The 27,765-nt window shown below is 42.0% G+C and overlaps 1 protein-coding gene across 4 annotated transcripts in view; it reads right to left on the bottom strand.

The window, feature by feature from the left end:
* Positions 1–22,058, bottom strand: part of RBBP5 (RB binding protein 5, histone lysine methyltransferase complex subunit) — a 35,470-nt gene extending 13,412 nt beyond the window's left edge. For all 4 annotated transcript variants that reach the window (XM_007988761.3, XM_007988762.3, XM_007988763.3 and 1 more), the window contains exons 1-6: positions 21,888–22,058; positions 15,574–15,599; positions 14,514–14,686; positions 4,756–4,896; positions 3,238–3,400; positions 974–1,083 (exon numbers count right to left, since the gene is read on the bottom strand). In XM_007988761.3, the coding sequence (XP_007986952.1) occupies positions 974–1,083; positions 3,238–3,400; positions 4,756–4,896; positions 14,514–14,686; positions 15,574–15,599; positions 21,888–21,906 (632 nt within the window). In that variant the 5' untranslated portion in view covers positions 21,907–22,058. The remainder of the gene's footprint in view (positions 1–973; positions 1,084–3,237; positions 3,401–4,755; positions 4,897–14,513; positions 14,687–15,573; positions 15,600–21,887) is intronic.
* Between the last annotated feature and the right edge of the window lie 5,707 nt (positions 22,059–27,765).

Below are 27,765 nucleotides of genomic sequence, written 5' to 3'. Positions count from 1 at the left end.
GGTAATAAACTAAATATGTCATTTTAAAATGTCATTTTTACTGTAATGACATTGAAAATCTTAGAAATCTGTATAAAATATTAGTTATTTCATCACTTTCTTACAGACTTCACTGACTGTAACCTTTTCTTAATTCAACAGAATTTTGAACATTAATATCCTCTAAGTCAGCTGTCTCCAACGTTTTTGGCACCAGTGACTGGTTTTGTGGAAGACAATTTTTCCATGGACCAGGCTGGCAGGAGGGTTATGGTTTCAGGATGAAACTGTTCCACCTCAGATCATCAGGCATTAGATTCTCATAAGGAGCACACAACCTAGATCCCTCACATGTGCAGTTCAAAATAGGGTCCGTGCTCCTGTGAGAATCTAATGCTGCTACTGATCTGACAGGAGGCAGAGCTCAGGTGGTAATGTTCACCTCCAGCTGTGCGGCACGGTTCCTAACAGGCCAATACTGGTCCGTGGTCCGGGGGTTGGGGACCCCTGCTCTAAGTCATGTATGGGTGTTCCTAAACAAAATAGGAGGACTATTACCTCTTACTGACAACCTATTTCCTATTTCTGTTGATATATTCTACGACTTCTAACTAGGTAACCAACCTTATCAGAATAACATCCAAAATTAAAAGGGTAAATAGGCTATATTCAGTTACAATGTGAATTTGATGACATCAGTTCTGATGATAATAATAGTTATCATATACCCAGTGCTTACTATACGCCAGGCATTTTGGTTCTAAGCACTGACCATTTACTTATTTTTCTGTAAAGTAACTGCCTGATAACCTCCAGATAAGAAAGATGTAACTACTGCAGGAAATTTTATGAACTCAAAAACCAGAGAAGTTTCTAAAAACCTTAAGTACATTTTTTTAAGAAGTTTAATATACATGAAAACTGCAAATTTCCATGTATTTTTGCATTCTACTCACTCTTAAAACTGTCCCTAAAAAGGTAAGATCTCACTCACCTCCCCTTCCGGGCAAACTCAATTGACTTAATGGCCGTGGTATTGCTTGTTCCAGTTGTTACTCTGAAGGAAGCAACAAGATCCTGAGAATCTGTTTTTAGGACCAAAATCTAAAGTTTAAAGGAGGGGGGAGAAAAGTAAGTGTTCCGATAACTAACAGTAATTAGATTTGGCTTGTTTCTAATACTGCATAAAGACTGGGTAAAAATGTAAATGTCTCTATTCCATATATTTAACCTGATTAACTGACATTGCTGTTCTGCCTCCTTAAATAAGACAAGGTCTTAATCTATTCTTTTTTTTTCTTTTTTTTTTTTTGAGACGGAGTTTCACTCTTGTTGCCCAGGCTAGAGTGCAATGGTGCGATCTGAGCACACCACCACCTCTGCCTCCTGGGTTCAAGCGATTCTCCCGCCTCAGCCTCCTATCTGGGATTACAGGCATGCGCCACGACGACCGGCTAATTTTGTATTTTTAGTAGAGACGGGGTTTATCCATGTTCGTCAGGCTGGTCTCAAACTCCCAACCTCAGGTGATCTGCCTACCTTGGCCTCCCTAAGTGCTGGGATTACAGGCATGAGCCACCATGCCTGGCCAATTTATGCTTAAAATATTACGTTTAGCATTATTCACAATAGCCAAAATACAGAAGCCACCCAAGTATCCACTGACAGATAAGCCATATACACAAAAGTGGTGTATACATAAAATGGAGTATTATTGAGACTTGAAAAGGAGGAAAATTATGACACATGCTACAACATGGATGAAACTGAGGACATTAAACTAAGTGAAATAAGCCAGTCACAAAAGGGCAAATACTATATGATTCCCCTTATATGAGGTACCTGGACTAGTCAAATTCTTAAAGAGAGAAGGTCAAAGGGTGTTTTTAGGGGCTGGCAGAGAGCAGGGAATGGGAAATGATGATTCAATAGGTACAGAATTCCAGTTTTACAAGATGAAAAGATTTCTAAAGATGGATGGTGATCACTGCACAACAGAGCGGATGTACACTAATACCACTGAACTGTACAGTTAAATATGGCTGAAATGGTAAAATTTACGCTGTGTGTATTTTATCACAATTTCTTAAAAATCGCCTTTCTAGGTCGGGAGCGGTGGCTTACACCTATAATCCCAGCACTTTAGGAGGCCGAGGCAAGCGGATCACCTGAGGTTGGGAGTTTAAGACCAGCCTGATCAACATGGAGAAACCCCGACTCTACTAAAAATACAAAATTAGCCAGGCATGGTGGTGAATGCCTGTAATCCCAGCTACTTGGGAGTCTGAGGCAGAGAATCGCTTCAAGCCGGGAGGCAGAGGTTGCGGTGAGCCGAGATCATGCCATTGCACTCCAGCCTGGGCAACAAGAGCGAAGCTCTATCTCAAAAAAAAAAAAAAAAAAAAAATGCCTTTCTAAGGCCGGGTGCAGTGGCTCACACCTGTAATCACAGCACTTTGGGAGGCTGAGGTGGACAGATCACTTAAAGTCAGGAGTAATCCCAGCTACTCAAGAGGCTGAGGCAGCAGAATCGCTTGAACCCAGGAGGTGGAGGTTGCAGTGAACTGAGATCACGCACTGCACTCCAGCCTGGGCAACTGAGTGAGCCTCCATCTCAGGGAAAAAAAAAAAAAAAAAAAAGAGCAAAAAGTGCCTGTCTAAAATAGCCATGAAATTATACTAGCCCATGTGCCCCAGTCAAAAAATAAAAATAAAAATAAATCAAGATGCCCAGTGGAACTACTCTAAGCATGAAAAGAACCTTTAAAGGTCACCTGACCTGACTTCTTATTCCACAGAAGAAACACCTTCTACAATGTATTCCAGAGAAAAGGGCCTACACATTTCAAAAGGCAAGGTCAGAAGATAACAAGAAGGAAAAAGAAGAATAAGTCTCAGTACTGTAAGTTAAGTTTGCCTGAATTATACAATCTTTTATAAAACCAGATATTAAGACATTTTGATCAGCAGTGTTCCAGTTGATAACATGACATTGAAGTTTTAAAATTTCATAATGGCCCTTCATTACTAGCATCCAGTAAAGGTCCTTCCATGCTTTTCTAGGTCAAATAATCTCTATCACTCTAAATCCAAAGATCAAAAATTATTGTTAAGCAATGGAGGAAAATTAGACTACATTTGCTGCAGGAAGGAACTGTGCTTAGTCCAAGAATAAAAAAATTTTCAAAGGAAACAAAACAAGTAAACATTAAATGAGCCAGTGTACAAGATGCCTGATTTGCCAGCTTTTAGGCTTACCTTGCCTTTTGCGTTTCCTGTATAAATATATTCCCCTCGCCTATCAAAAGATGCCACAACGTTCAAATCGGAGTCATCATCCACCGGCAGAACAACATGTTTGGAATCTGAAAGGGTCAACATGACAGGAGCAGATTTCATGGGACACACGAGAACCTTGTTCCTGTTTAAAAATACGAACAGTACGTTGGCTGTTGCTTTGGTATCAGCAAGCTGATTCCCTGTTCTTTTCCCTGATCCCTGTCCATACCCTCATCAACTTGCCCAGCCCAAGCAAATTTGAAACAGTGAAAAAGCATAAAATCCACAAGTCTAATAACAGGGAAAATTCTGAGTAAAATTAGTCTTGATGAAATAACACATAATCATTTAAAAAAAAATAAGAAACCAGGTCAGGCGTGGTGGCTCAAGCCTGTAATCCCAGCACTTTGGGAGGCTGAGACGGGCAGATCACAAGGTCAGGAGATCGAGACCATCCTGGCTAACACAGTGAAACCCCGTCTCTACTAAAAAATACAAAAAAATAGCCGGGCGAGGTGGCGGGCGCCTGTAGTCCCAGCTACTCGGGAGGCTGAGGCAGGAGAATGGCGTAAACCCGGGAGGCGGAGTTTCCAGTGAGCTGAGATCCGGCCACTGCACTCCAGCGCGGGCGACAGACCAAGACTCCGTCTCAAAAAAAAAAAAAAAAAAAAGAAACCAGGCGCAGTGGCTCGCACCTGTAATCCCAGCACTTTGGGAGGCTGAGGTGGGCAGATCACTTGAGGTCAGGAGTTTGAGACTAGCCTGGCCAACACGGTGAAACCGCATCTCTACTAAAAATACAAAAACTTACCCAGATGTGGTGCCTATGCCTGTAATCCCAGCTACTTGGGAGGCTGAGGCAGGAGAATCGCTTGAAAATAGGAGGAGGGTGCAATAAGCTGGGACTGCGCCATTGCACTCCAGCCAGGGCATCGCAGCAAGACTCCGTCACAAAAAAATAAAAATTAAAATAAAAAAATAAATAAAATTTAAATTAAAAAAAAAAAGTATTCAGGGCCAGGTGCACTGGCTCACGCCTGTAATCCCAGCACTTTGGGAGGCCGGCGTGTGCAGATCACGAGGTCAGGAGTTCGAGCCCAACCTGGCCAACATGGGGAAACTCCGTCTCTACTAAAAATACAAAAACTAGCTGGGCATGGTGGCATGCGCCTGCAGCCCCAGCTACTAGAGAGGCTGAGGCAGGAGAATCTTGAACCCGGGAGGCAGAGGTTGCAGTGAGCCAAGATTGCGCCACTGCACTCTAGCCTGGGTGACAGAGCAGGACCCTGTCTCAAAAAAAAAAAAAAAGAAAAAGAAAAAGAAAGAAAGAAATGTATTCAGTAGAGCCAACCTAGATAGAAAGATTATTTTATGTAGAAGTTTTGAAGAGATGCATATTTGCCTTCTAAAACCATAAACTAAAATTATCATGAGCCCATTCCATATAATCCATATAGAATTAGACCCCACCCCAGGAGAGAAATAGCTTAGACATACTGATCTCGCGGATGATACTGGACTTTTAAGATGGGTGAAGGGAATCGAAACCTCTGGTCACAGTCGCCTGAAAGAACATCCCACTGTGACACTATGTTATCAGTGGAGGCACTCACGAGCTTATGGCCGTCTCGGCTCCAGCTGAGGAAAAACAGGGGTAATTTAGCACATATTCTAGGTATACTATACCACTCTCAGGAATAAACTGTGTAAGTCACACACACTACTGCAATTGCACAGGTCAACAATGTTTCTGGTTTTGTTCTACTTATACTCAAATCCACAAGCTCTTCCAACTAGGCAATAAATAAGAATGTTTTCATGACATTTTATTATCTAGTAATGGAAGCTCATAATATTTCAAGATAAAACTATAAAGTGACTCAGTGAAATAAGAGATTAAAAACATCTTAGAAGAGTCTAAAAATCAGCTGGCCTTTAAGGTTGATATAGTTGAACTTTCTGAAGTTATCTCAGAAGTTGCACCATCATGGTATAAACAAAACAAAAAAAATGGTAAGTATCTGTTATTTAAAATAATTTTAAAAGAAACTGAGAAAGAATTAATTCCTCCTGCTAAGTACAGATAAACACACTGGACATCACATATAAAGAGACAAAAAGGGTTCTGAAAGGTAGACAAAGGACAGACAAGCCAGAGACTGCAGAATCTTAAGGATGACACAACAGTGAAATCCCAGAATTTTCTTTCTGCCTCATGTTCTCCGTTCTGGGTGAAGGAAAAGCCAACAACCTGGTAATGCTAGTGGACACACACAAAAATCCCCAAGAAGAGTCTGCTTTCCCCAGCTAAGGGACCAGAAAAGGACAGCCTGGCAAGACAGAAAACTTCAAGACAATAACCAATCTACTCCAGCCAAACATCACAGAAAAGAACTGCAAATGCCCCTCTTAGCAAGGTTCAAGCGGATAGCCTAGACTTCACCTTTATCCAGCTATAACAAGGCACCCTCCCCACCTCACTGGGGTGGTGTCCAAGAAGGCTCAGTAGGGAATCAGATTTGCATTACCACCAGCAGTAATGAGGTTGCACCACCATGGTGTCAGAGGACACACAGAGAGATGGAACAAGGAACTCCTATCCTTCCCAGACAGGATGTTATCAGCAGAGATCTAGTAGAGAGCCTAAACTTTCAATCCCTCCCCAGCAGTAACGAGGCCAAGTAAGAAGAAACCCGGACTTTCACCCACCTCTGGCAATAACAAGATGGCACACTCCATTACCCTGTGCAGTATCAGAGGCGGCCTGCTAAACTAGAAGATTTAAATAAGATCTATAGGCCGGGCGCAATGGCTCACACCTGTAATCCCAGCACTTTGGGAGACCGAGGCAGGCAAATCACTTGAGGCCAAAAGTTTGAGACCAGCCTGGCCATATGGTGAAACCCCGTTGTCTACTAAAAATACAAAAAATTAGCCAGGCATGGTGGTATGCGCCTGTAGTCCCAGATACGCGGGAAGCTGAGGCAAGAGAATTGCTTTAACCTGGGAGGCGGAGGTTACAGTGAGCCAAGATGGCACCACTGAGCTCCAGCGTGGGCAACAGAGTGAGACTGTCTCAAGAAAAAATAAAAAATAAATAAGATCTACAGTCTCATAATACCCAAAATGCCCAGGTTTCAAATGAAAATCACCTGTCAACTCAAGAACAAAGAAAATCTCAACTTGAGTAAAAAAAGACAATCAATAGACACTAATACAGAGATGACATAAATGTTAGAATTATCTGACAAGGATTATAATGTAGCCATCATAAAAATGCTTCAACAAACTATTATGAACATGCCTGAAACAGATGGGGAAAAAAACCCAGAAAATCTTAGCAAAGAAATAGAAGATACAGAGAAGAACCAAATGGGAATTTCAGAACTGAAAAATATAGTAACAGAAATAAACTCAACAGATGAATTCAGCAGCCAATGGAGGAAAAAAAGGGAAAGAATCAGCAAACTGGAAGATGGAATAAAAACTACCCAATCTCAATAGAGAGAAAACAGACATATATATATATGATGTGTCTGTGTGTGTATATATGTGTATACATATATATGAGTGTGTGTATGTATATAGATACACATACACAGAGCCTCAGAACTATAACAAAAGATCTAATATTCATGTCATCAGAATCCTGGAAGGAGAGAATACAGACGTGGATGTTAAGGTATTTGAAGATATAATGGCTGAAATTTTCCTAAATCTGGCAAGAGATATAAAACCTACAGATTCAAGAACATCAACTAGGATGAGCCTAAAGAAATCCACTCCAAGAAATACAGACAAACTTCTGTAAACTAAAGACAACGAAAAACTCTTAAAAGCTGCAAGAGAAAAATGATGCCTTATCTATAGAGGAACAACAACGTGAATGAAAAGGGATTTCTCATCAGAAACCACGGAGGCCAGAAGGAAGTGGCACATTTTTCAAGCACTAAAGAAAAGAACTGTCATCCCAGGAATAAACAGGTAAACTGAGACATTTGTTGCTAGCAGACATACTCTAAAGTTGGCTACATAATGTTCAGAAAAGATTAAATGAAGGGTTTAGAACATCAGGAAGGAAGAATGAACAATGAAGACTATAAATATATGGGTAGATAAAATTACTTTTTCTCAGCCAGGTATGGTGGCTCACACCTATAATCCCAGCACTTTGGGAGGCCAAGGCAGGCAGATCACCTGAGGTCAGGAGTTCGAGACCAACCTGGCCAACATGGTGAAAACTCATCTCTACTAAAAATACAAAAATTAGCCAGGCATGGTAGCACACGCCTGTAATCCCAGCTACTTGGGAGCCTGAGGCAGTAGAATTGCTTGAAACCAGGAGGCAGAGGTTGCAGCGAGCCGAGATCGCGCCATTACACTCCAGCCTGGGTAACAAGAATGAAACTCTGTCTCCGGAAAAACAAACAAACAAACAAAAAGGGCGGGTGCAGTGGCTCACGCCTGTAATCCCAGCCTTTGGGAGGCCAAGGCAGGAGGATCATGAGGTCAAGAGATCCAGACCATCCTGGCCAACATGGTGAAACCCCATCTCTACTAAAAATACAAAAATTAGCTGGGCATAGTAGTATATGCCTATAGTCCCAGCAACTCGGGAGGCTGAGGTCAGAGAATCACTTGAACCTGGGAGGCAGAGGTTGCAGTGAGCCGAGATCACGGCACTGTACTCCAGCCTGGGTGACAGAGCAAGAATCCATCTCAAAAAAAAAAAAAAGATTACTTTTTCTCTTCTTGAGTTTTGATGTTTGAAACACATATTTTAACACTGTCTTATGTGGGTCTCAATGTACGTAAAGCAAATATTTAAGACAATTATATTATATACAAGAAAGGACAAGGGGACAACAGGAAGGTAAGGTTTCTACGCTTCACTTGAACTGGTAAAATGTTCACCAATACAACTTATCACCAGTAGACTGTGGTAAGTTATAAATGTATGATGTAAAACCTAGTAACCACTAACGCTACACAAGGGTATACACTCAAAAACACTACAGATAAAGCAAAATGGAATTCTAAAAACTTGTCCAAGTAGCCCATAGGAAGGCAGGAAACAAAAACAAAAAGAAAATGGAACAAGTAAAAAAGTCACCCAAAACCTACACTTTATCCAGGTTTTGAAATCAAGAGAAGATGCTATTGAGAAACTCAGCAGGCAATATAATCTCCATGGTTAAGAACATGGCTCAAAAGTCAGACTTCTGCTCAAGCCTAGACATTACCACCTCCTAGCTGTGTGATCTTAGGCAAGTTACTTAAGTTTTATGGGCTTCAATTTCCTCATCTATAACATATGAATAAAAACGGTATCTACCTGCAGAAGGCTGTTGAGATAATTTAAATTAATACATAAAAAACTCTTAGCCTGGCACATAATAAGTACTCAATGCCTGGTACATAATAAGTGCTCAAAAAAAATATTTATATCAGAGACAAAATAAATATATTCCCAGATTCAGGACTCAGGACTCAGGACTCAGGAACAGAGGAAGGCAGGGGTAAGCTACGGTTATAAATATAGAGGGATTAAGTTAAAGCCTGCACACAAAAGGACTCTGGTGTCTCTCTTCTACTGGCTCTAGAATATCTATAGTCAGGCAATTAGTGAGTCCTTCTAGAGAACGTCAACTCTGAAGAGGCCTAAAGGTGTTAAAATGCAAAGGTGCACAAAAAAAAGCCAATAGCTGGATGGATGATGATGATGATGGGAGGGTAAAAGGGTGGATGATGGGAGGGTAAAGGGTAAGTTAAAATTCAAATACACTGTAACAGGAAACTCAATTTCTGAAATTAACGAAAAAGCAATACACATTATATTAGAAATACAAAGCTAAACAGCAGAAGAAATAGCCCCCAAAAATAGAAGTCTACTGGGAATGGCACAAGACTGAGAGTGAGGAGAAAAAAGGAACAGGTTTCGTTGCTATTCTTGTAGGCCTGTTAGCACAAATAGACTATAGAACAAAATGTTAGCTATGATTCCGTTTTCCCTCTAAACTCTTCTGTACTAGGGGTGGGTGAGTTACAAAAAAAAAAACCTACTGCTACTGCACTATAATTTTTGTTTTCTTTCACAGCAAGCTTGTATTTCTGTCATAATGGAGGGAAATCTAACTAAAAATTAAGTTATAAAGAAAAGTAAAAACTAAAAAAAAATTTATTCTTCAATTCCAAATTCTATAAGCTCAAGAATTAGGAATTATCATATTTTCTCACAGCCTCTTTCCCAAAGACAGATGGGTCTTTACTGATTCTAATGTGCTAAAGTCTACCTATGGCCCCCATCCAGTGCTTGAATTTCTTCTGCAGCATCCTAAAAACAGGGGTGGCAAGCTTAGGCAAGAACAGCTCTCGGATAGCTCTCTCCTGGGCAGTTAATCCCATCTACACCACCTCTGCTTGGGAGCTTCTCTCTACTTGGAGTTAACTTTTGTTTCCCTATACCTAACTTCTGTTCACTACCTACTAATTCTGTTTTGTTTTTTGGGTTTTTTTTTTCTAGACAGGGTCTCACTCTGTAGCCCAGGTAGATCTCAGCTCACTTCAACCTCCGCATGCCGGGTTCAAGCGATTCTCCTGCTTCAGCCCCCCAAGTAGCTGGGATTACAGGCGCACGTCACCATGCCCGGCTAATTTTTGTATTTTTAGTAGAGACGGGGTTTCACCATGTTGTAGGGGCTGGTCTCGAACTCCTGACCTCAAGTGATTGGTGAGCCTCGGCCTCCGAAAGTGCTGGGATTACAGGCATGAGCCACTGCGCCCAGCCAGTACCTACCAGTTCTGCTTCTATATCCTGGGCCATTTTTTTCTCTCTTTCATATATCAACTTTACTAATAGTTGAAGTCAGTGTCAGGCCTACTCAAAACTTCTCTTGATAAAATTTGTTCCCTAATATGCTCAAATAAGGAACAGTTAAATCTATTATGCATGTATACTATGCAATACTCTATAGACACAACTATTTAAAATAATGAGACACAGAGAAATATCCACTATATGGTAAGTGGAAAAGCAAGCTACAGAACAAAATATATTTATTTTTGTTTAAAAACATATTATGTGGATATACGTATTAATTTTTTCCACATATAAAGATATAGATATCTTATAGACAGGATATATTCCACACTCTTTAACAGTGGTTACCCCAAGAAGTAGACAAAGGGCTTTCATTTTGTACTTTGCATATTAATATTTTTAATGGCCAGGTGCAGTGGCTCACGCCTGTAATCTCAGTACTTTGGGAGGCCAAGGCGGGCAGATTACCTGAGATCAGGAGGTCGAGACCAGCCTGGCCAACATGGTGAAATCCCATCTCTACTAAAAATACAAAACTTAGCCGGGTGTGGTGGCATGCTTCTGTAATCCCAGCTACTCAGGAGGCTGAGGTAGGAGAATCACTTGAAACTGGGAGGCGTAGGTTGCAGTGAGCCAAGATTGCACCACTGCACTCCAGCATGGGCAACAGAGCAAGACTCTGTCTCAAAACAACAACAACAACAACAACAAAACTTTTAAATTATCAAGTATAGGTTTTGTGATTTTAAAATGTTAAAAATGTTGGAGGGAGCGGTTGAAAAATCTCTCACTTTATATCCTTTGTCTGACTAATAACACACTTCTGGAAGTCTACTGTAATGAGAAATCATAGACCAAATGCCCATTGGGCATCTCATATGCTTTTTGGGACATCTCCCATTCATCCAACAAGTATCTGAATGGCTACTGTGTATCAGGTACAATGCTAGAAGCTGAGAACACAGCAGTGAAATGGTACACAAGGTTCATATTCTCACAGCACTTACCATCTTAAGGGAAGATACTCTTAACACAAATATTTGCAAAAAACTAACATGAAAATAACGGGAGACATGCAACCATAATAATCTCAAACTCACCACTTCCCCCTCAATCTTCCATTAATGAGTATCTTCAACCAAGCCAGAAACCTAAGAATCATCTTAACTTTTCCATTTCATTCACCACAATCGAATTAATGACTAAGTCCTCTTATTTCTACCATTTCTACATCTGTCTAACTTGGCTCCTTTCTTACTGCAACACTCATCGTCTCCAGCCTACATCACAGCAGTTCTCCTACGTCCACTCACTGTTGCCCCTTCAATCTCTTTTCTACTTGATGATCTGAAGTTCTTTTTAAAATAAAAGCTCATCATGTTACTTTCCTGCCAAAATCTCTTAATGACTTCACAGTACATACAAGCTATGGTTCAAATTCATGAGTCTGGCAGACGAGGTTCTCCATGAGGACCTTGGTTTACCTTGGCTCTTGTCACATATTTCCCACACCACAATCCAGCTATTCTGATACCTGTAGTTCGCTATCGTACCATACTTGTTTCAAGCTGATATGCCTTTGCCTGTGCAGTGCCCTCTGCTTGGAATATATCTGGCAAACATCTACTTAACATAGAAATTTAAAGTTATAAATTATCTGGCTGGGCGTGGCGGCTCACACCTGCAATCCCAGCACTTTGGGAGGCCAAGGAGAGCAGATCACCTGAGGTCAGTAGTTCAAGACCAGTCTGGCCAGCATGGCGAAACCCTGTCTCTACCAAAAATAAAAAAATTAGCCAGGCATGGTGGTGTGCACCTGTTAATTCCAGCTACTCGGGAGGCTGAGGCAGAATTGCCTGAACCCAGGAGGTGGAGGTTGCAGTGAGCCAAGATCGCACCATTGCACTCCAGCCTGGGTGACAGAGCAAGACTTTATCTCAAAATAATAAAATAAAATAAAGTTATAAATTATCTCATCTATGATGGCTTTTCTGACCGTTAGTCCCCTCCAGTACAACTGATAACTTCCTTCTTTGTGCTTTCATCTCCACTAAATCTTAAATATAGCTATTGTATAGTACATACAAAGCTTTAGTACATGCACCTGTATGCAAATCCACCTCCCACTAATCATCAAGAATTTCTCATTTGTTTTTGTGTCCCCAGAGCCTAACACAGCACCTGGTACATAACTCATGGTCAACACCTACTGAATGAATGAATGAATATATAAGAAAAACTATGGCACAAAGACATTCACTAAACATTATGTAATCGAGGGAAAAAAAACAGAAAATGGTTAAGTAAATTATGGTTTATCAAACAATACACAGTCATTTAAAAAGTTGTTAAAGGCTACTCAAGCAGAAAAATGTCTAGACAGTATTAGGAGGGAAAAGTAAAATATAGAACATAGCACAATTACAAACTATGCTTAAAAAAATTATCTAGAAACTGAGCAGACATGGTGGCTCACAACTAATCCCAGCACTTTGGGAGGCTGAGGTGGGAGGATCGACTGAAGCCAGGAGTTCAAGACAAGCCTAAGCAACATAGCAAGACCTTGTCTCTATAAAAAAATTTTTTTAATTAGCCAGGCATGGGGGCGCACATCTATAGACCTAGTTACTCAGGAAGATCACTTGAGCCTGGGATTTCAAGGTTGCAGTGAACTGTGATCATGCCTGTGACAAGCCACTGCACTCCTGCCTGGGCCACAGAGCAAGACCCTGTCTCAGAAACAACAACAACAACAATCTATACATACAACAAAAATCTATACATACAAAGCAGTAGTATCTGGTTAGGAGGTCTACAGAAAATATTAGTTACTTCTGTTTTATTTTCCATGATTTTCTAGAATAAGTATATATTACTATATAATAAAAACACATATATTTTTAATAGGTAAGAGTTCTTTTTTTTTTTTTTTAAGAGACAAGGTTTATTGTCACCCAGGCACTGGAGTGCAGTGGCACAATTATGGCTCATTACAGCCTAGAACTCTTGGGCTCAAGTGATTCTCCCACTTCAGCCTCCGAAGTAGCCAGGACTACAGATGTGCACCACACACGCAGCTAATTTTTTTACTTTTTGTAGAGATAAGGTCTCACTGTGTTGGTCTCCTGGGCTCAAGGAATCCTCTCATCTCAGCCTCCCAAAGCTCTGGGATTACAGGCATGAGCCAATGCATCTAGCCAGTTCTAAAATTATATTATGATGATGGTTGCACAACTCTGAATATATAAAAACCTGTGAATTGTACACTCTAAATTTTATATTATGTGAAACACATATACACACACACACACACACCCCTACCTCTTAAAACTGTTAAAAATATGTGTATCTATTTAAATCTTTTTTTTTTTTTTTTGAGATGGAGTCTTACTCTGTCACCCAGTCTGGAGTGCAGTGGATCTCAGCTCACTGCAACCTCTGCCTCCGGGGTTCAAGCAATTCTCCTGCCTCCGTCTCCCAAGTGGCTGGGATTACAGGCACCCGCCACTATGCCTGGCTAATTTTTTTATTTTTAGTAGAGATGGGGTTTCACCATGTTGGTCAGGCCAGTCTCGAACTCCAGACCTCAAGTCACCTACCTGCCTCAGCCTCCCAAAGTGCTCAGATTACAGGCATGAGCCACCATGCCTGTATCTTTATTGCAAGAATACAACAAAAAAGAAACAGAAAGGCGGTGGAAGGAACCTAAGAGATCCGGGCCAGTGCTTCCTGGATTATTAGATATAAGAGAAAAGTTTTGGCCCAAGTCACCAGTACATTATTGGCCAAACTTTACTGTGATTCAAGCCTCCTCCCAATCCAATGCTTTATAATATCATTTAGACAAAAGGAGATAGACTTAACTTTGATCGGATTAGGTCCTTTTTTTTGGCCCCAAGTTCATTTAAAAAAAATGCTGCCCCAAAATAAAATTTTCTGAAGCAAATAGTTTCAGAGAGTAAGAGTGAAATCAATGGGAATTCATGTAACAGCAGATTTCAATTGTTTTTACATTTGCTATAAAACCTTAATAACTATATTTCATTGAAGGAATAGTCACACTTGTGATCACTAAAATTACTGAAATTCAATAACCTGGACAAAATTGGACTCTATGACTTTCAAGCTTCTGTCCTAACCGAGACTTTTTATTCTAACACAATTATACTACAATTACAATCTGAAAATATCTCATTTCAGTATTGAGATATTCTCAGCACCTGACACAGATCCAAAATACAATGAATTTCTCCCAAGAAAGGTGCTTCAACGACAGCATGGACTCAGGATCTACATAAACCATGATAAACTGTATTACTAATGGCTGAATATTTTAAAATCTATGTATTAAAATATCTACAATGAGATTTGCAAATATGTAGTCATCATTCATTCTCCTAACTCATATTTAAATATTAATTAAAAAATGTCTTACCATAAAGAACACACTGGATGGATGTGTGCACTAATTATTTTAGCAATGCCTCTTGTCAAGAAATCCCAGATGACAATTCGGCCATCATTACAGCCAACAGCAAGCAGTGTGCCCCACCTGTTAAAGGTGCAAGTCAAAGCCATGCTGATACAATCCAAAGTTCCATCAGCTTCCTAAAAATTGAAACAAATACAAGAATAGAGACAACAATAGCCAGGTATCCAAATTATTTCCTAAAGGTTCTTTATCACTTGTGATACTTTTATTGAATACAAATTACACTGTATACCAAAATAGTCTCTCTGTGTCTTCTTATATCTACTAAAACAGCCAAAATGAAGAAACGTTTATTAAAGCTAACCACAGATTCTGGAAACAGATGTGATCAATCCCTTACATCACTACTATAACTTTGTATAAACTTTCTGGAGGGCAAATGGGCAAAATATAACAGAAGTATTTAAAAAGTCTTATCTATTGATGCAGTCATCGTAATTCTGGGAATTTATTCCAAGAATTTAAAACAAAAAGAATTTAAAAGAATTTTTTTTAAGAATTAAAAAAAAAACTCTAGAATAGCCTACAAAGCATAACATTAGAGAAGTCAAATTATTTCACATCAATACCAAGCTATTTAAAATAACCACAATGTCTATCCTCAAACATTCAAGTGTTACAAAACAGTTTAACACTTAAAAAAGCAAAGCACATGTATAGCATACATGTTGCTTTACTACGTAAAAACATTGATCAAAACAAGAAAAGCACATAAAAAAACCTACGATGGTGTTGTTTGTGAAAAATCCTTCAATGAAAGTTTTTCTTTTATTTAAAGGAAAATGAACTGTAAGATTACAACATCATGATAAGATTTCTAGCCCACACTGCCTATTTCCTCCCTGATCAAAATTATACACTAGTTCCTTATCATAGCAAAAGATATATTATCACACTTAATGCTTCTTTGTCAAAACACAAGGATCAAAAAGTATTTTCTGTTGTAACATAAACATCCACAAGTTACTATGTTCCTAAAATCACGGCAATACTGTACTCTTACCTCTGGATAGTTCTGCCCAAAGGACTCTGCAACAAAGCAAAGAAAGAATTGATGGAACATGTACCACATAGCAAGAATCATACAACTCATGAACAGTGTATAGCAGTGGCTGACAAAACGAAAATGAAACGGGGATATGATGCCCTTTCAGGCATTCCATGAGGCCACATGGATTTTCAAGATTCTGCTAAGATGACTTGTTTACTCAAAAGTATACAGATGAGCTTTCCTGAGACTATATGACCTGGGATGTTGCAACAGAGTGAAGGCAGGAGCAGATATGAGAAGTCCCCCAACTTCTATTCAGGCAAACATTCAAGACAGTTGTAAAAATGTCACAACAGTGGCATTTTCCTCACTAAATACTTTGTTTTTGAAAACAAAGTAACTACTTACATAAACATGTAATGGATTTATTATGGTTATTTCTAAATAATGTGCTTTAAAAATACTATCTTAGTTTTAACTTCTAAATTGGTAAACACTGGTAGGCAGATATCACCTACATAAACAAAAACTCTTTGGCGGTCCTCTACTTCTTAAAAGTATAATGGGATCCCGATACTAAAAAGTTTGACAACTGCTGACATATCCAAGTTAGCAATAGTCTTTCTCCATCATACCCTTTGGGCATTTCACAATTTATTTCCATATTTACTAACGTAAGAGCAAGGAGCCGGGCTCGGTGGTTCGTGCGTGTAATCTCAGCACTTTGGGAGGCCAAGGCGGGCAGATCACAAGGGAGTTCAAGACCAGCCTAGCCAACATGGTGAAATCCCGTCTCTACTAAAAATACAAAAATTAGCCGGGTGTGGTGGTGTGCACCTGTAATCCCAGCTACTCAGGAGGCTGAGGCAGGAGAATCACTTGAACCTGGGAGGTGGAGGTGGCAGTGAGCTGAGATCATGCCACTGCACTCCAACCTGGGTGACAGAACAAGACTCCGTTTCAAAAAAATAAATAAATAAAAAGAGCAAGGAAGGGCAAGAGTCAATTCATATCAGTCAATTTATCACAATTACTCTTTGAAACCTTGAAACCTTTACTAAAAGCAGCGATCACACCCCTTCCTAATAACAGCATTTAGGTTGCGACAGCAAATAGTAGTTGATTAAACATGAAATTCTCTTTATTTCTTTCAGTTTTGTGGGGGGTATTTTTGTTTGTTTTTTTTTTCTTGACTAGCTTGGTTTTTTTTGTTTTTTTGAGACAGAGTCTCGCTCTGTCACTCAGGCTGGGAGTGGAGCTCCCAGTGAGTGGAGCTCACCACAACAGCTGCTTCCCAGGTTCAAGCGCTTCTCCCGCCCCAGCCTCCCGAGCAGCAGCTGGGATTACAGGCACATGGCACCATGCCCAGCTAGCTAATTTTGTATTTTTAGTAGAGATGTGGTTTGGCCATGTTGGCCAGGCTGGTCTCAAACTTCTGACCTCAAGGTATCCACCTGCCTCAGCCTCCCAAAGTGCTAGGATTACCGGCGTGAGCCACCACGCCCGGCCTAGTCCTTACAAATTTATGTGTAAAAAGCCCATGTGGTGGTTCACACTTGTAATCCCAGCACTTTCGGAGGCCGAGGCGGGTGGATCACCTGAGGTCATGAGTTCAAAACCAGTCAGACCAACATGGAGAAACCCTGTCTCTACTAAAAATACAAAACTAGCCAGGCGTGGTGGCACATGCCTGTAATCCCAGCTACTCGGGAGGCTGAGGCAGGGGAACCTCTTGGACCTGGGAGGCAGAGGTTGCATTGAGCTGAGATCGTACCATTGCATTCCAGCCTGGACGACAAGAGGGAAACTCTTGTCTCAAAAAAAAAAAATAAAATAAACAAATTTATGTGTAAATGTGTTTATATGAGCAAAGAAAAAGGTATAAAAGGATAAACCCCACTTAAAATTTGGGATGGGGAGACTTTTTTCTGTATGTGTGTGTATATATATCCATATATATATATATCCATATAGATATCCATATATATATCCATATATGTATTTATTTGAGACAGAGTTCGCTCTTGTCCCCCACATTGTAATGCAATGATGTCGGCTCCCCTCAACCTCTGTCTCGCAGGTTCAAGTGATTCTCCTGCCTCAGCCTCCTGAGTAGCTGGGATTACAGGCACGGGCTGCCATGCACGGCTAATTTTTGTATTTTTAGTAGAGACAGGGTTTCACTATCTTGGACAGGCTGGTCTTGAACTCCTGACCTCGGGTGGATGACAGGGTTTCACTATCTTGGACAGGCTGGTCTTGAACTCCTGACCTCAGGTGATCCACCTGCTTTGGCTTCCCAAAGTGCTGGAATTACAGGCGTGAGTCACGGCACCTGGCCTCAACTGCTTGTAATTGCTTTTAGCTGGATTCCCACAGCTCATTCATTTATTGTGGTTCTATATGATACACAGTTACTTGTTTGTCTTTCCTCTTAGCTCTATTTACCAGGGCAAAACTGGTATCTTATTTCAATGTTTCAATGTTTTTCAAACAGTAGGAGGCAACCCACCATAAATGGATACATTAATTTAGTGAGTTGGAACAAGTGTTTCAATAGATTAGAAAATATCAGCCAGGTGCAGTGGCTCACGCCTGTAATCCCAGCACTTTGGGAGGCCAAGGCGGGCAGATCACGAGGTCAGGAGTTCGAGACCAGCTGAGGCAACATGGTGAAACTCCGTCTCTACTAAAAACACAAATAAAAAAAATTAGCCGGGCATGGTGGCACATGCCTGCAATCCCAGCTACTTGAGAGGCTGAGGCAGGAGAATTGCTTGAACCCAGGAGGCGGACGTTGCAGTGAGCCAAGATCATGCCATTGCACTCCAGCCTGGGCGACAGAAGCAAGACTCCGTCTAAAGAGGGGGAAAAAAAAAGAAAAGAAAATATCAGAGGATACTGAACATAACAAGGATTAAGTATAATCCTAAGAAATTTAGTTACACGTGTGTGTGTATGTACATAAAGTGAACTGTGATAGAATATATATTTCTTACTGTGATTTGTGGTAAAAATAAGTTTGACAAATGATCTTATTTAACTGTATCTCCAGTGCACACAGCAGGGGCTCAAAAAGTGGTTGCAGAAGTAAAACTAGTGTCTACCTATGAGCCACTTGAGTAACCACATTAAAAATACATTGTCGGCCGGGCGCGGTGGCTCAAGCCTGTAATCCTAGCACTTTGGGAGGCCGAGACAGGCGGATCACGAGGTCAGGAGATCGAGATCATCCTGGCTAACACGGTGAAACCCCGTCTCTACTAAAAAATACAAAAAACTAGCCGGGAGAGGTGGCGGGCGCCTGTAATCCCAGCTACTCGGGAGGCTGAGGCAGGAGAATGGCGTAAACCTGGGAGGCGGAGCTTGCAGTGAGCTGAGATCTGGCCACTGCACTCCAGCCTGGGCGACAGAGCGAGACTCCGTCTCAAAAAAAAAAAAAAAAAAAAAAAAAATACATTGTCATTCATTTCCTTCATCTGGTCAGATGTCCTTCAATATGCTTCCACAATCACATTACTTCTGTTCCTTTCATCTGTAGTCATTAACTTTCTCACTTTTAAATACAGTCATTTTCAGAGATTGTTATCTTCTGGACCCAGGCTTCTTTAATTCGTCTAACCTTCCAATGCTAAATATTCCTTCCTGGCTGGGCACGGGGGCTCACACCTGTAATCCCACCACTTTCGAAGGCCAAGGTGGGCAAATCACTTGAGGTCAGGAGTTCCTGACCAGCCTGGTCAACATAGTGAAACCCAGTCTCTACTAAAACTACAAAAAATATAGCCAAGTGTGGCATTAGGTGCCTGTAATCCCAGCTACTCAGGAGGGCTGAGGCAGGAGAATCGGTTGAACCTGGGAAGTGCAAGTTGCGGTCAGTCGATTGTGCCACTGCACGCCAGCCTGGGCAACAGAGCAAGACTCTGTCTCAAAAGATAAATAAAAATAAATATTCCTTCCTAAGTTTTATCCTAATGAATCTTCTGTATCATTCAAGAAAAGCCTTTTTGCAAGTCCCTGCTACTCTTTCAAAGTGCTAGTGTCATCACCTTTCTTCCATCCTTAAGTTTTTAAAAATAAGGGTCAACCTTTTGCCCTTGTCTCCCACACCATTCTAAAACCATTGTAATCTGGCTTCTGTTCCAAGCTGCCAAAGGACTAATCAGAGCAACCCATTCTAAGCCCTCAGACTCAGCTGCTCTGATTGGCTTCCATGAAGACACCACACCAATCTGTACTCTCTTCTTCCTCTACATAGATTAATACATGGAAGGCACTTGAAAATCTGCCTAGCTCAGAGAAAGTACTTTATAACTGTTAGCTAACTTATTATCTTCCTTTATTCCTCCTCTTAACCCCTAACTACAGATTGTGTGCTTGGCAATTTTCTTTTCTCCCCCTCCACTTTTTCCCTTAATCATGCCTCGATCACAAGGTTTCAATGAGCCCATCTGTAAGATTACAAATCTCTCCCATAAATCCAAACCTGTCTCCTGACCCCTAGACCACATTCAGCATCTCCAAAGCTGTCTTTTTCCAATGTCCTTACACTTTATCAATAGCATCATTATTTGCTCTCACCATTTTTCACGTAACTCTCTTACTCATCACCACTACATGCAATCTATTTGTCATCCCTACCTCCTCAATGTCTTTTCTATTTCCTAGCTCAGGCCTTCCTTATCACTCATGTAATCTACCCCTCCAAACTGGTTTTTACACTCTTCCAAAACTGAACTCCACATCGCTGTCAGACAAACCTTACAGACTCACAGCTCTGACTGAGTTACTAAGTCAAAACCCTTCAATAGATCTACCCTACCTTCCCTAAAAACCCCAAACTTTTCAGCTGGGCATTCGAGAACCAACACAAAATAGATGGCACCAATCCCATCCCTTGGCATTCTCTTTATCCACAACCTGGCCAAGCAGGAAAATTCATCCCTCCCATATCTTCCTACTTCAGCCTGTTGATATTTTACCAACCTTAAAAATCCACTTAAGGCGGGACACTTTGGGAGGCTGAGGTGGATGGATTGCTTGGGGCCAGGAGTTTGAGACCAGCTGGCCAATGCAGTGAAACCCCATTGCTACTAAAAATACAAAAATTAGCCAGGCGTGGCAGTGCGCACCTGTAGTACCAGCTACTCAGGAGGCTGAAGCATGAGAATCACTTGAACCCAGGAGATGGAGGTTGCAGTGAGCCAAGACTATGCCACTGCCCTCCAGCCTGGGCGACAGCGCGAGACTGTCTTAAAAACAACAACAACAAAAAACTTAAAACTCCAACTCCTCCACAGGTTTTGGGGGTTTGTTTTTCCTGGTTGACTTCTTCCCTTGCCCCAAAGACATTCACTCTCTGTTCCAAACATTCTTAGCAACTGGTAATGACTCTTTCAGGCCTGCCTACATTCTGCAATATCTTACGGCTATTTTACATAATCACCTTAAACTCCCTGCTTAATGAAAAGCTCTTTAAGGGCAAAGACCATTTTTTATGTATCTTTGTAGCCCTTTTGACAACACATCTTCTGATTTTCTTTAAAGAGAAACCTAACCATTAGGAACAGCAAGTCGGGCAGAAGTCCTTGAAAACCTCAGTTACCCCTAGGATACCATGCTAAACGTCACCTAATGAAAGTCCAGGAGAAAGGACCTACAGTTTTTAAATAATCTGGCTAGGAGGTAAGGAGGAAATGACTCAAAGTGAGGATGACAAAAGACAACTTCCTCCATATTTCACACTTCAGTGTTTTACACACCGTCCCTAGTAAAGGACCTTAAACAGAAAGTTAGGATAATTGGATTCTAGTGCCAACTATGCCATTTACTTGCTTAGTGCCTAGCCATTACCCTCTGAGCCTTTATTCATCCGTTCAATGAGAGGCTTCTACCAGAAGATCTCCAAGTCCCCTCCTTGGACATCTCGTTTCTACAAAAAGATTAACCTGTCCAGGAACCCAATTCCCTGACAAGTCTTCAAAGCTTCATCCCAAGCCTCACTTCTTCAAATTCCATCTCCAACAACTCTGGTCCTGGCTGCTCTGGGCTACTTCAACACCTGTGATCCTTATAATCAAACCTAAGTCACAAACTGTCTGTCCCCACCGCTCCATAATTGATACGAAAGTGGCCTCGGGAGGGGCAATGCAATCTACTCGGGCAGAAGGTGCGCTTCCTCCTCCTGCTGTGCTCCACATCAGGTGTGCCCAATGATCCATAGCAGACCAGTGTCCCTAAGGTTGCAGCCTGACTCCCCTCCCGCCTGGGTTCCCTCCTTTCCAGTACTCAACGCTTCTCTATAACGCAACCACAGCCCTTCTCACCCAGCAACTCGAGGTTCATCCCTGCGGACTGTGACCGCCCGGTCTCAGCTCCGGCAACAACGCCTTCTCCCCGGCCGGCTTCAGCAACTTGCGTCTAAGGGGTGGACGCCGCGAAGAGCCTGGCGCAAGCTCCGGAGACTTTCGGACTTAGAAGGCCCCGCGGCTTCCGCTTTCTTCCCCCGCCTTCCTTGTTCGTTTCAGGTGGGCTGCCCAAATATATGCCTGACCAAAATCAAGCATAAACTTCCTCGGAAACAATTAATTATGATCTTTGCTGAGGTAGAACAAAGTTATCGTCACTAGAGACTTTAAATAGCGAGAGAATTTAAGGCTATTTGCTCCGGGAACATGTAGATGAGCTAGAAATTCCAGGCATACAGTTAACCTACTAGTTCTTGGCCTGTTGTGTTCAGCGGAGTTGTCCGGGCGGGCTACCTCAGATTTCGCAGGAAAGGTTCCGGGCAAGTCCTACTAATGCAGGAAAGCAGGGAAGGTCGTCCCCTAGTGCTCAGGTGTCTAGCGTCTCTGACCTCACCAACGCGCGTACTTACCCTGAATGTAGGCGGCGTTGCAGGCTGTTTCAGTCTCGTGAAAAGTATTTCTCATTTGTAAAGATATGCCATTAATCCTACAGAAAGGTACGACAACATATGTTAGGCCTGTTTATGTTAGGATAATAAAAACCTTACTAAGATTTTACCGTTTACCCAGTGTTAACTGGGACGCTGTGAAAAAGAATTGGAATGAGGGGTGGACTGAGTTTCCCGGAGCTCAATCATACAGAACTCCAACGAGATACCCAAAGCAATTAGAGAAGGCCAGTTACTGGTATCTAGCGAAGGAGCACATTTTATGTGAATAAATTCCTACTATAAATGCTGTGGCTCATCAGAAAAAGCAAAGAACGTCAAAGGCTCGCTACAGAAAATAGTACTCGGGCTAGGTCTCCGACAGTGAAAAAGTACACATACACAAGGTTATTAATTGCCGTATTGTCTGCAATTGCAAACTTTTGGAAACAATAATGAAACTTTTGAATTAGGGAGCCCAGCATTTTCATTTTTGCACAGGGCCCTGCAAAATTATATAGCTAGTCCAGTCCGCCTCTGCTTGACAAATTTGCAGAAAAAGAAGCCTCATTCACACAGTGCACCCTGTCCCCGGGCCCCAGTTGATTGCTCTTTCAGTAAGCTCCTGACCTAAGCTCAACCCAATTAAATTCCTTTCCCAAGAATTTGGAATGGGAATTAAGTGGCCCCCACAGTCTGACACATCGATTGAAGAGAATAAGTGTGAATTAAGGAGCTATTTAAGGCTCCTAATAATAGATGGACACCATGGTAATTGACTGCAGGTTGCAGAATGAAGCAGAGGTCCAGAAACAAGTCAAAGATAAAATACTTTGTGTATCGAATTAGTTCCCAAGAACATGTTACATTAATGTCTTCTATTTCCATTATCCTTGGACCTTTATAAAGTATGCCTCTTGCAGCCGGGCGCGGTGGCTCACGCCTGTAATCCCAGCACTTTGGGAGGCCGAGGCGGGCGGATCACCTGAGGTCAGGAGTTCGAGACCAGCCTGATCAACATGGAGAAACCCTGTCTCTACTAAAAATACAAAATTAGTTGGGCGTGGTGGCTCAGCTACTCAGGAGACTGAGGCAGGAGAATCGTTTGAACCCGGGAGGGGGAGGTTTCGGTGAGCCAACATCGCACCATTGCACTCCAGCCTGGGTAACAGAGTGAGACTCCGTCTCAAAAAAAAAAACCGAAAAAAACACAAAAAAATCCACAGTTTTTCTACTCTCCAAAGATAAAGGAAAACTTTGCATAAAGGCAAAAGCAACAAAGAAAAATATTATGTGAAAACAACAGCCTAGTTTCCTCTAAATTCTCTGACTCTCAAATCCAAAGTAATCATATCTATATATTTAGAGATATGGTCTCACTCCGCTGCCCAGGCTGGAATGCAATGAAGAAACCATAGCTCACTACTGTAACCTTAAATTCCTGGGCGCAAGTGATCCTCCTGCCTCAGCCTCCCAAAACGCAGGGATTACACTACCACGCCTGATTCCAATGTAATAATTTTTATAGATTGGATGCTAATATAGCTGATGAAGTTAAAATTAAAGCTGTTAAAAATAGGCCAGGTGCGGTGGCTCACGCCTGTAATCTCAGCACTTTGGGAGGTGGAGGCCAGGTGTATCACGAGGTTAGGAGTTCTAGACCAGCCTGACCAACATGGTGAAACCCCGTCTCTACTAAAAATACAAAAATTAGCCAGGCATGGTGGCGCATGCCTGTAATCCCAGCTACTAGGGAAGCTGAGGCAGGAGAATCACTTGAACCTGGGAGGTAGAGGTTTCGTTGAGCCAAGATCATGCCATTGCACTCCAGCCTGGGTGACAGCAAGACTTCATCTCAAAATAAATAAATAAATAAATAAATAAATAAATAAATAAATAAATAAATAAATAAAATGAAGATAAAAATAGTGTTAGAAAAACCCTGAGGAATTTTCTTTTTCTTTTCTTTCTTTTTTTTTTTTTTTGAGAGGGAGTCTTGCTCTTGTCACCCAGGCTGGAGTGCAATGGTGCAATCTCAACTCAGCGCCTGGCCCGCTGAGGGATTTTCAATACACCTTTTTCCTAACACTTACCTCTTTTTTCCTTTCTACCCCTCAGTCCTGTTTGAACTTTCTTTTTTTTTCTTTTTCTTTTTCTTTTTTTTTTTGAGACAGAGTCTCACTCTGTCATCCAGGCTGGAGTGCAGTGGCATAATCACAGCTCACTGCAGCTCAACCTCCAGGCTCAAGTGATTTTCTCACCTCAGTCCCCCCAAGTAGCTTGGACTATAGGCAGGTACCAACATGCCCAGCTAATTTTTGTATTTTTTGTAAAGACGGGGATTCGCCATGTTGCCCAGGCTGGACTCGAACCCCTGGGCTCAAGCTATCTGCCCACATCAGCCCTGCAAAGTGCTGCTATTGCAGGTGGTGAGTCACCATGCCTGACCTTTCATCACCCGCCTTGGCCTCCCAAAGTGCTAGGATTACAGATGTGAGCCACCGCGCCCAGCTATTATGCCTTTATGCCCATTTTAAGTTGTTTCCATGGTTAATTGCTTAATTCTGATGCAGTTTCTGAAAACTCCGCAAGCAAAATCCTAGAGTGTTGTGTCTTCAGTTCTGGCCAGGTGCGGTGGCTCATGTCTGTAATCCCGGCACTTTGGGAGGCTAAGGCGGGTGGATCGCTTGAGGTTAGGAGTTTGAGACCAACCTAGCCCACATGATGAAACCCCATCTCTACTAAAAGTACAAAAATTAGCTGGGCATGGTGGCATGTGCCTGTAATCCCAGCTATTGGGGGGCTGAGACAAGAGGATCGCTTGAATCTGGGAGGCGGAGGTTGCAGTGAGCTGAGATCATACCATTGCACTCCAGCCTGGGCAACAGAGCGAGACTCTGTCTCAAAAAAAAAAAACAAAAAACAAAAAACAGATTTCTCATAACTTTAGGATCATATCATTTGGACTAGGTAAGAATTCTCAGAACTCTAATAAAAGGAATGACTGGTTTATAAAACTGCTAACCCAAACAGGACAAGAATTAATTGAAGGCTGGGGCAGTGCCTTGTCCTGTAAATCCCAGCACTTTGGGAGGCCAAGGTAGGTGGATCCCTTGAGCCCAAGAGTTTGAGGCCTGCCTAGGCAACATAAGGAAACTCTGTCTCTACAAAAAATACAAAAATTAGCAGGACATAGTGGTGTGTGTCTGTAGTCCCAGCTACTTGGGAGGCTGAAGTGGAAGGATTGCTTAAGCCTGGGAGGGGGAGGTTGCAGTGAGCTGAGACTGCACCACTGCACTTCAGCCTAGGCAACAGAGTGAGACCCCGTCTCAAATATATAAATAATTGAATACCAAGAAAATACTTTGCCAAATTGTCATACTAAATCAGCCAGTGTGGAAATTGTTAAGATGTGCAATTTGAATAAATTCCATGGTCCAACTCAAATTACCTATGCTAACCCATCTAATAAACCATACTATGCACCTAAATTAGAGAAACAAAGCTGATATTAAAATAAAAGTCCAATATTAGGCACAGACTCATGGAGAACCCTGATGGCTGCCTGGCCCTTCCTGAGGCCTTAAAGCCTCCATTATTAAGCTTTCCATGATTCATCACGAAGAGATAAAATGTTCCAAATTAAATGTGTGTGTATGTGTGTGTGTGAGTGGGTGTGTGTGATGACTGTTCTAAATTGCTAAAATAGTTTATGACCAATGTTTGGTTGTTAAACCCATAATTCTGGGAAGATGAATACAACTTCAAGTACATTTCTGCTACCTGATAGGTCATTTAAACCTTTATAGAGGAATTTTATTCAATTTTCATTTTCAGTACATGTTTTCTGGTTGTAGTGATAGAAGTACTAATACTTATTTCATTGGACAAGTTGTAAGAACAGTTTTATTTATTTATTTTTTTTTTTCTTTTTTTTTTTTTTTTTGAGACGGAGTCTCGCTCTGTCGCCCGGGCTGGAGTGCAGTGGCCGGATCTCAGCTCACTGCAAGCTCCGCCTCCCGGGTTCACGCCATTCTCCTGCCTCAGCCTCCCGAGTAGCTGGGACTACAGGCGCCCGCCACCTCGCCCGGCTAGTTTTTTGTATTTTTTAGTAGAGACAGGGTTTCACCGTGTTCGCCAGGATGGTCTCGATCTCCTGACCTCGTGATCCGCCCGTCTCGGCCTCCCAAAGTGCTGGGATTACAGGCTTGAGCCACCGCGCCCGGCCTGTTTTTTTTTTATTTTAATTTTTTTTGAGACGGAGTTTCACTCTGGTTGCCCAGGCTGGAGTGCAATGGCACAGTCTCGGTTCACTGCAACCTCTGTCTCCCACCTCCTGGGTTCAAGCAATTCTACTGCCTCAGCCTCCCTAGTAGCTGGGATTACAGGCGCCTGCCACCACGCCCAGCTAATTTTTTCTATTTTTAGTAGAGACGGGGTTTCACCATGTTGGCCAGGCTGGTCTTGAACTCCTGACCTCAGGTGATGCGCCCACCTTGGCCTACCAAAGTGCTGGAATTACAGGCATGACTCACCGTGCCCGGCCTATTTATTTATTTACTTATTTATTTATCAGACAGAGTTTTGCTCTTGTTGCCCAGGCTGGAGTGTAATGGTACAGTCTTGACTCACTGCAACCTCTGCCTCCCAGATCCAAGTGATTCTCCTGCCTCAGCCTCTCCAGTAGCTGGGATTACAGGCATGTGCCACCACGGACCCAGCTAATTTTGTATTTTTAGTAGAGATGGTGTTTCATTATGTTGGCCAGGCTGGCCTTGAACTCCAGACCTCAGGTGATCCACCCTCCTCGGCCTCCCAAAGTGTTGGGATTATAGGCGTGAGCCACCGCATCCGGTCATAAAACAGTTTTTTGTTTTTTTGTGGTTTTTTTTGAGATAGAATGTCCCTCTGTTGCCCAGGTTGGAGTGCAATGGCGTGATCTCGGCTCACTGCAACCTCCGCCTCCCAGATGCAAGCGATTCTCCTGCCTCAGCTTCCTGAGTTGCTGGGATTACAGGCACCTGCCACCATGCCCGGCTAATATTTGTATTTTTAGTAGAGATGGGGTTTCACTATGTTGGCCAGGCTGGTCTCAAACTCCTGACCTCAGGCGATCCTCCCGCCTTGGCCTCCCAAAGTGTTGGGATTACAGGCGTGAGCCACCGAGGCCGGCCAGTTTTTTAAAAAGGATTACAGATACAATAACATTAGGCAAAGCTAACTGAATTGACTAGATTGCCTTCATCAAAGGTATTATAGATTGATGACAATCAGATCCACTTCCAGTAGAAGATGGAAGTTGACCCCTT

Source organism: Chlorocebus sabaeus, chromosome 25 (genome assembly GCF_047675955.1).
Source record: "Chlorocebus sabaeus isolate Y175 chromosome 25, mChlSab1.0.hap1, whole genome shotgun sequence".
NCBI classification, from domain to species: Eukaryota; Metazoa; Chordata; class Mammalia; order Primates; family Cercopithecidae; genus Chlorocebus; species Chlorocebus sabaeus.
The sequence above is the reverse complement of the archived record's forward strand: the minus strand, read 5'-3'. Positions and strand labels throughout refer to the sequence as shown.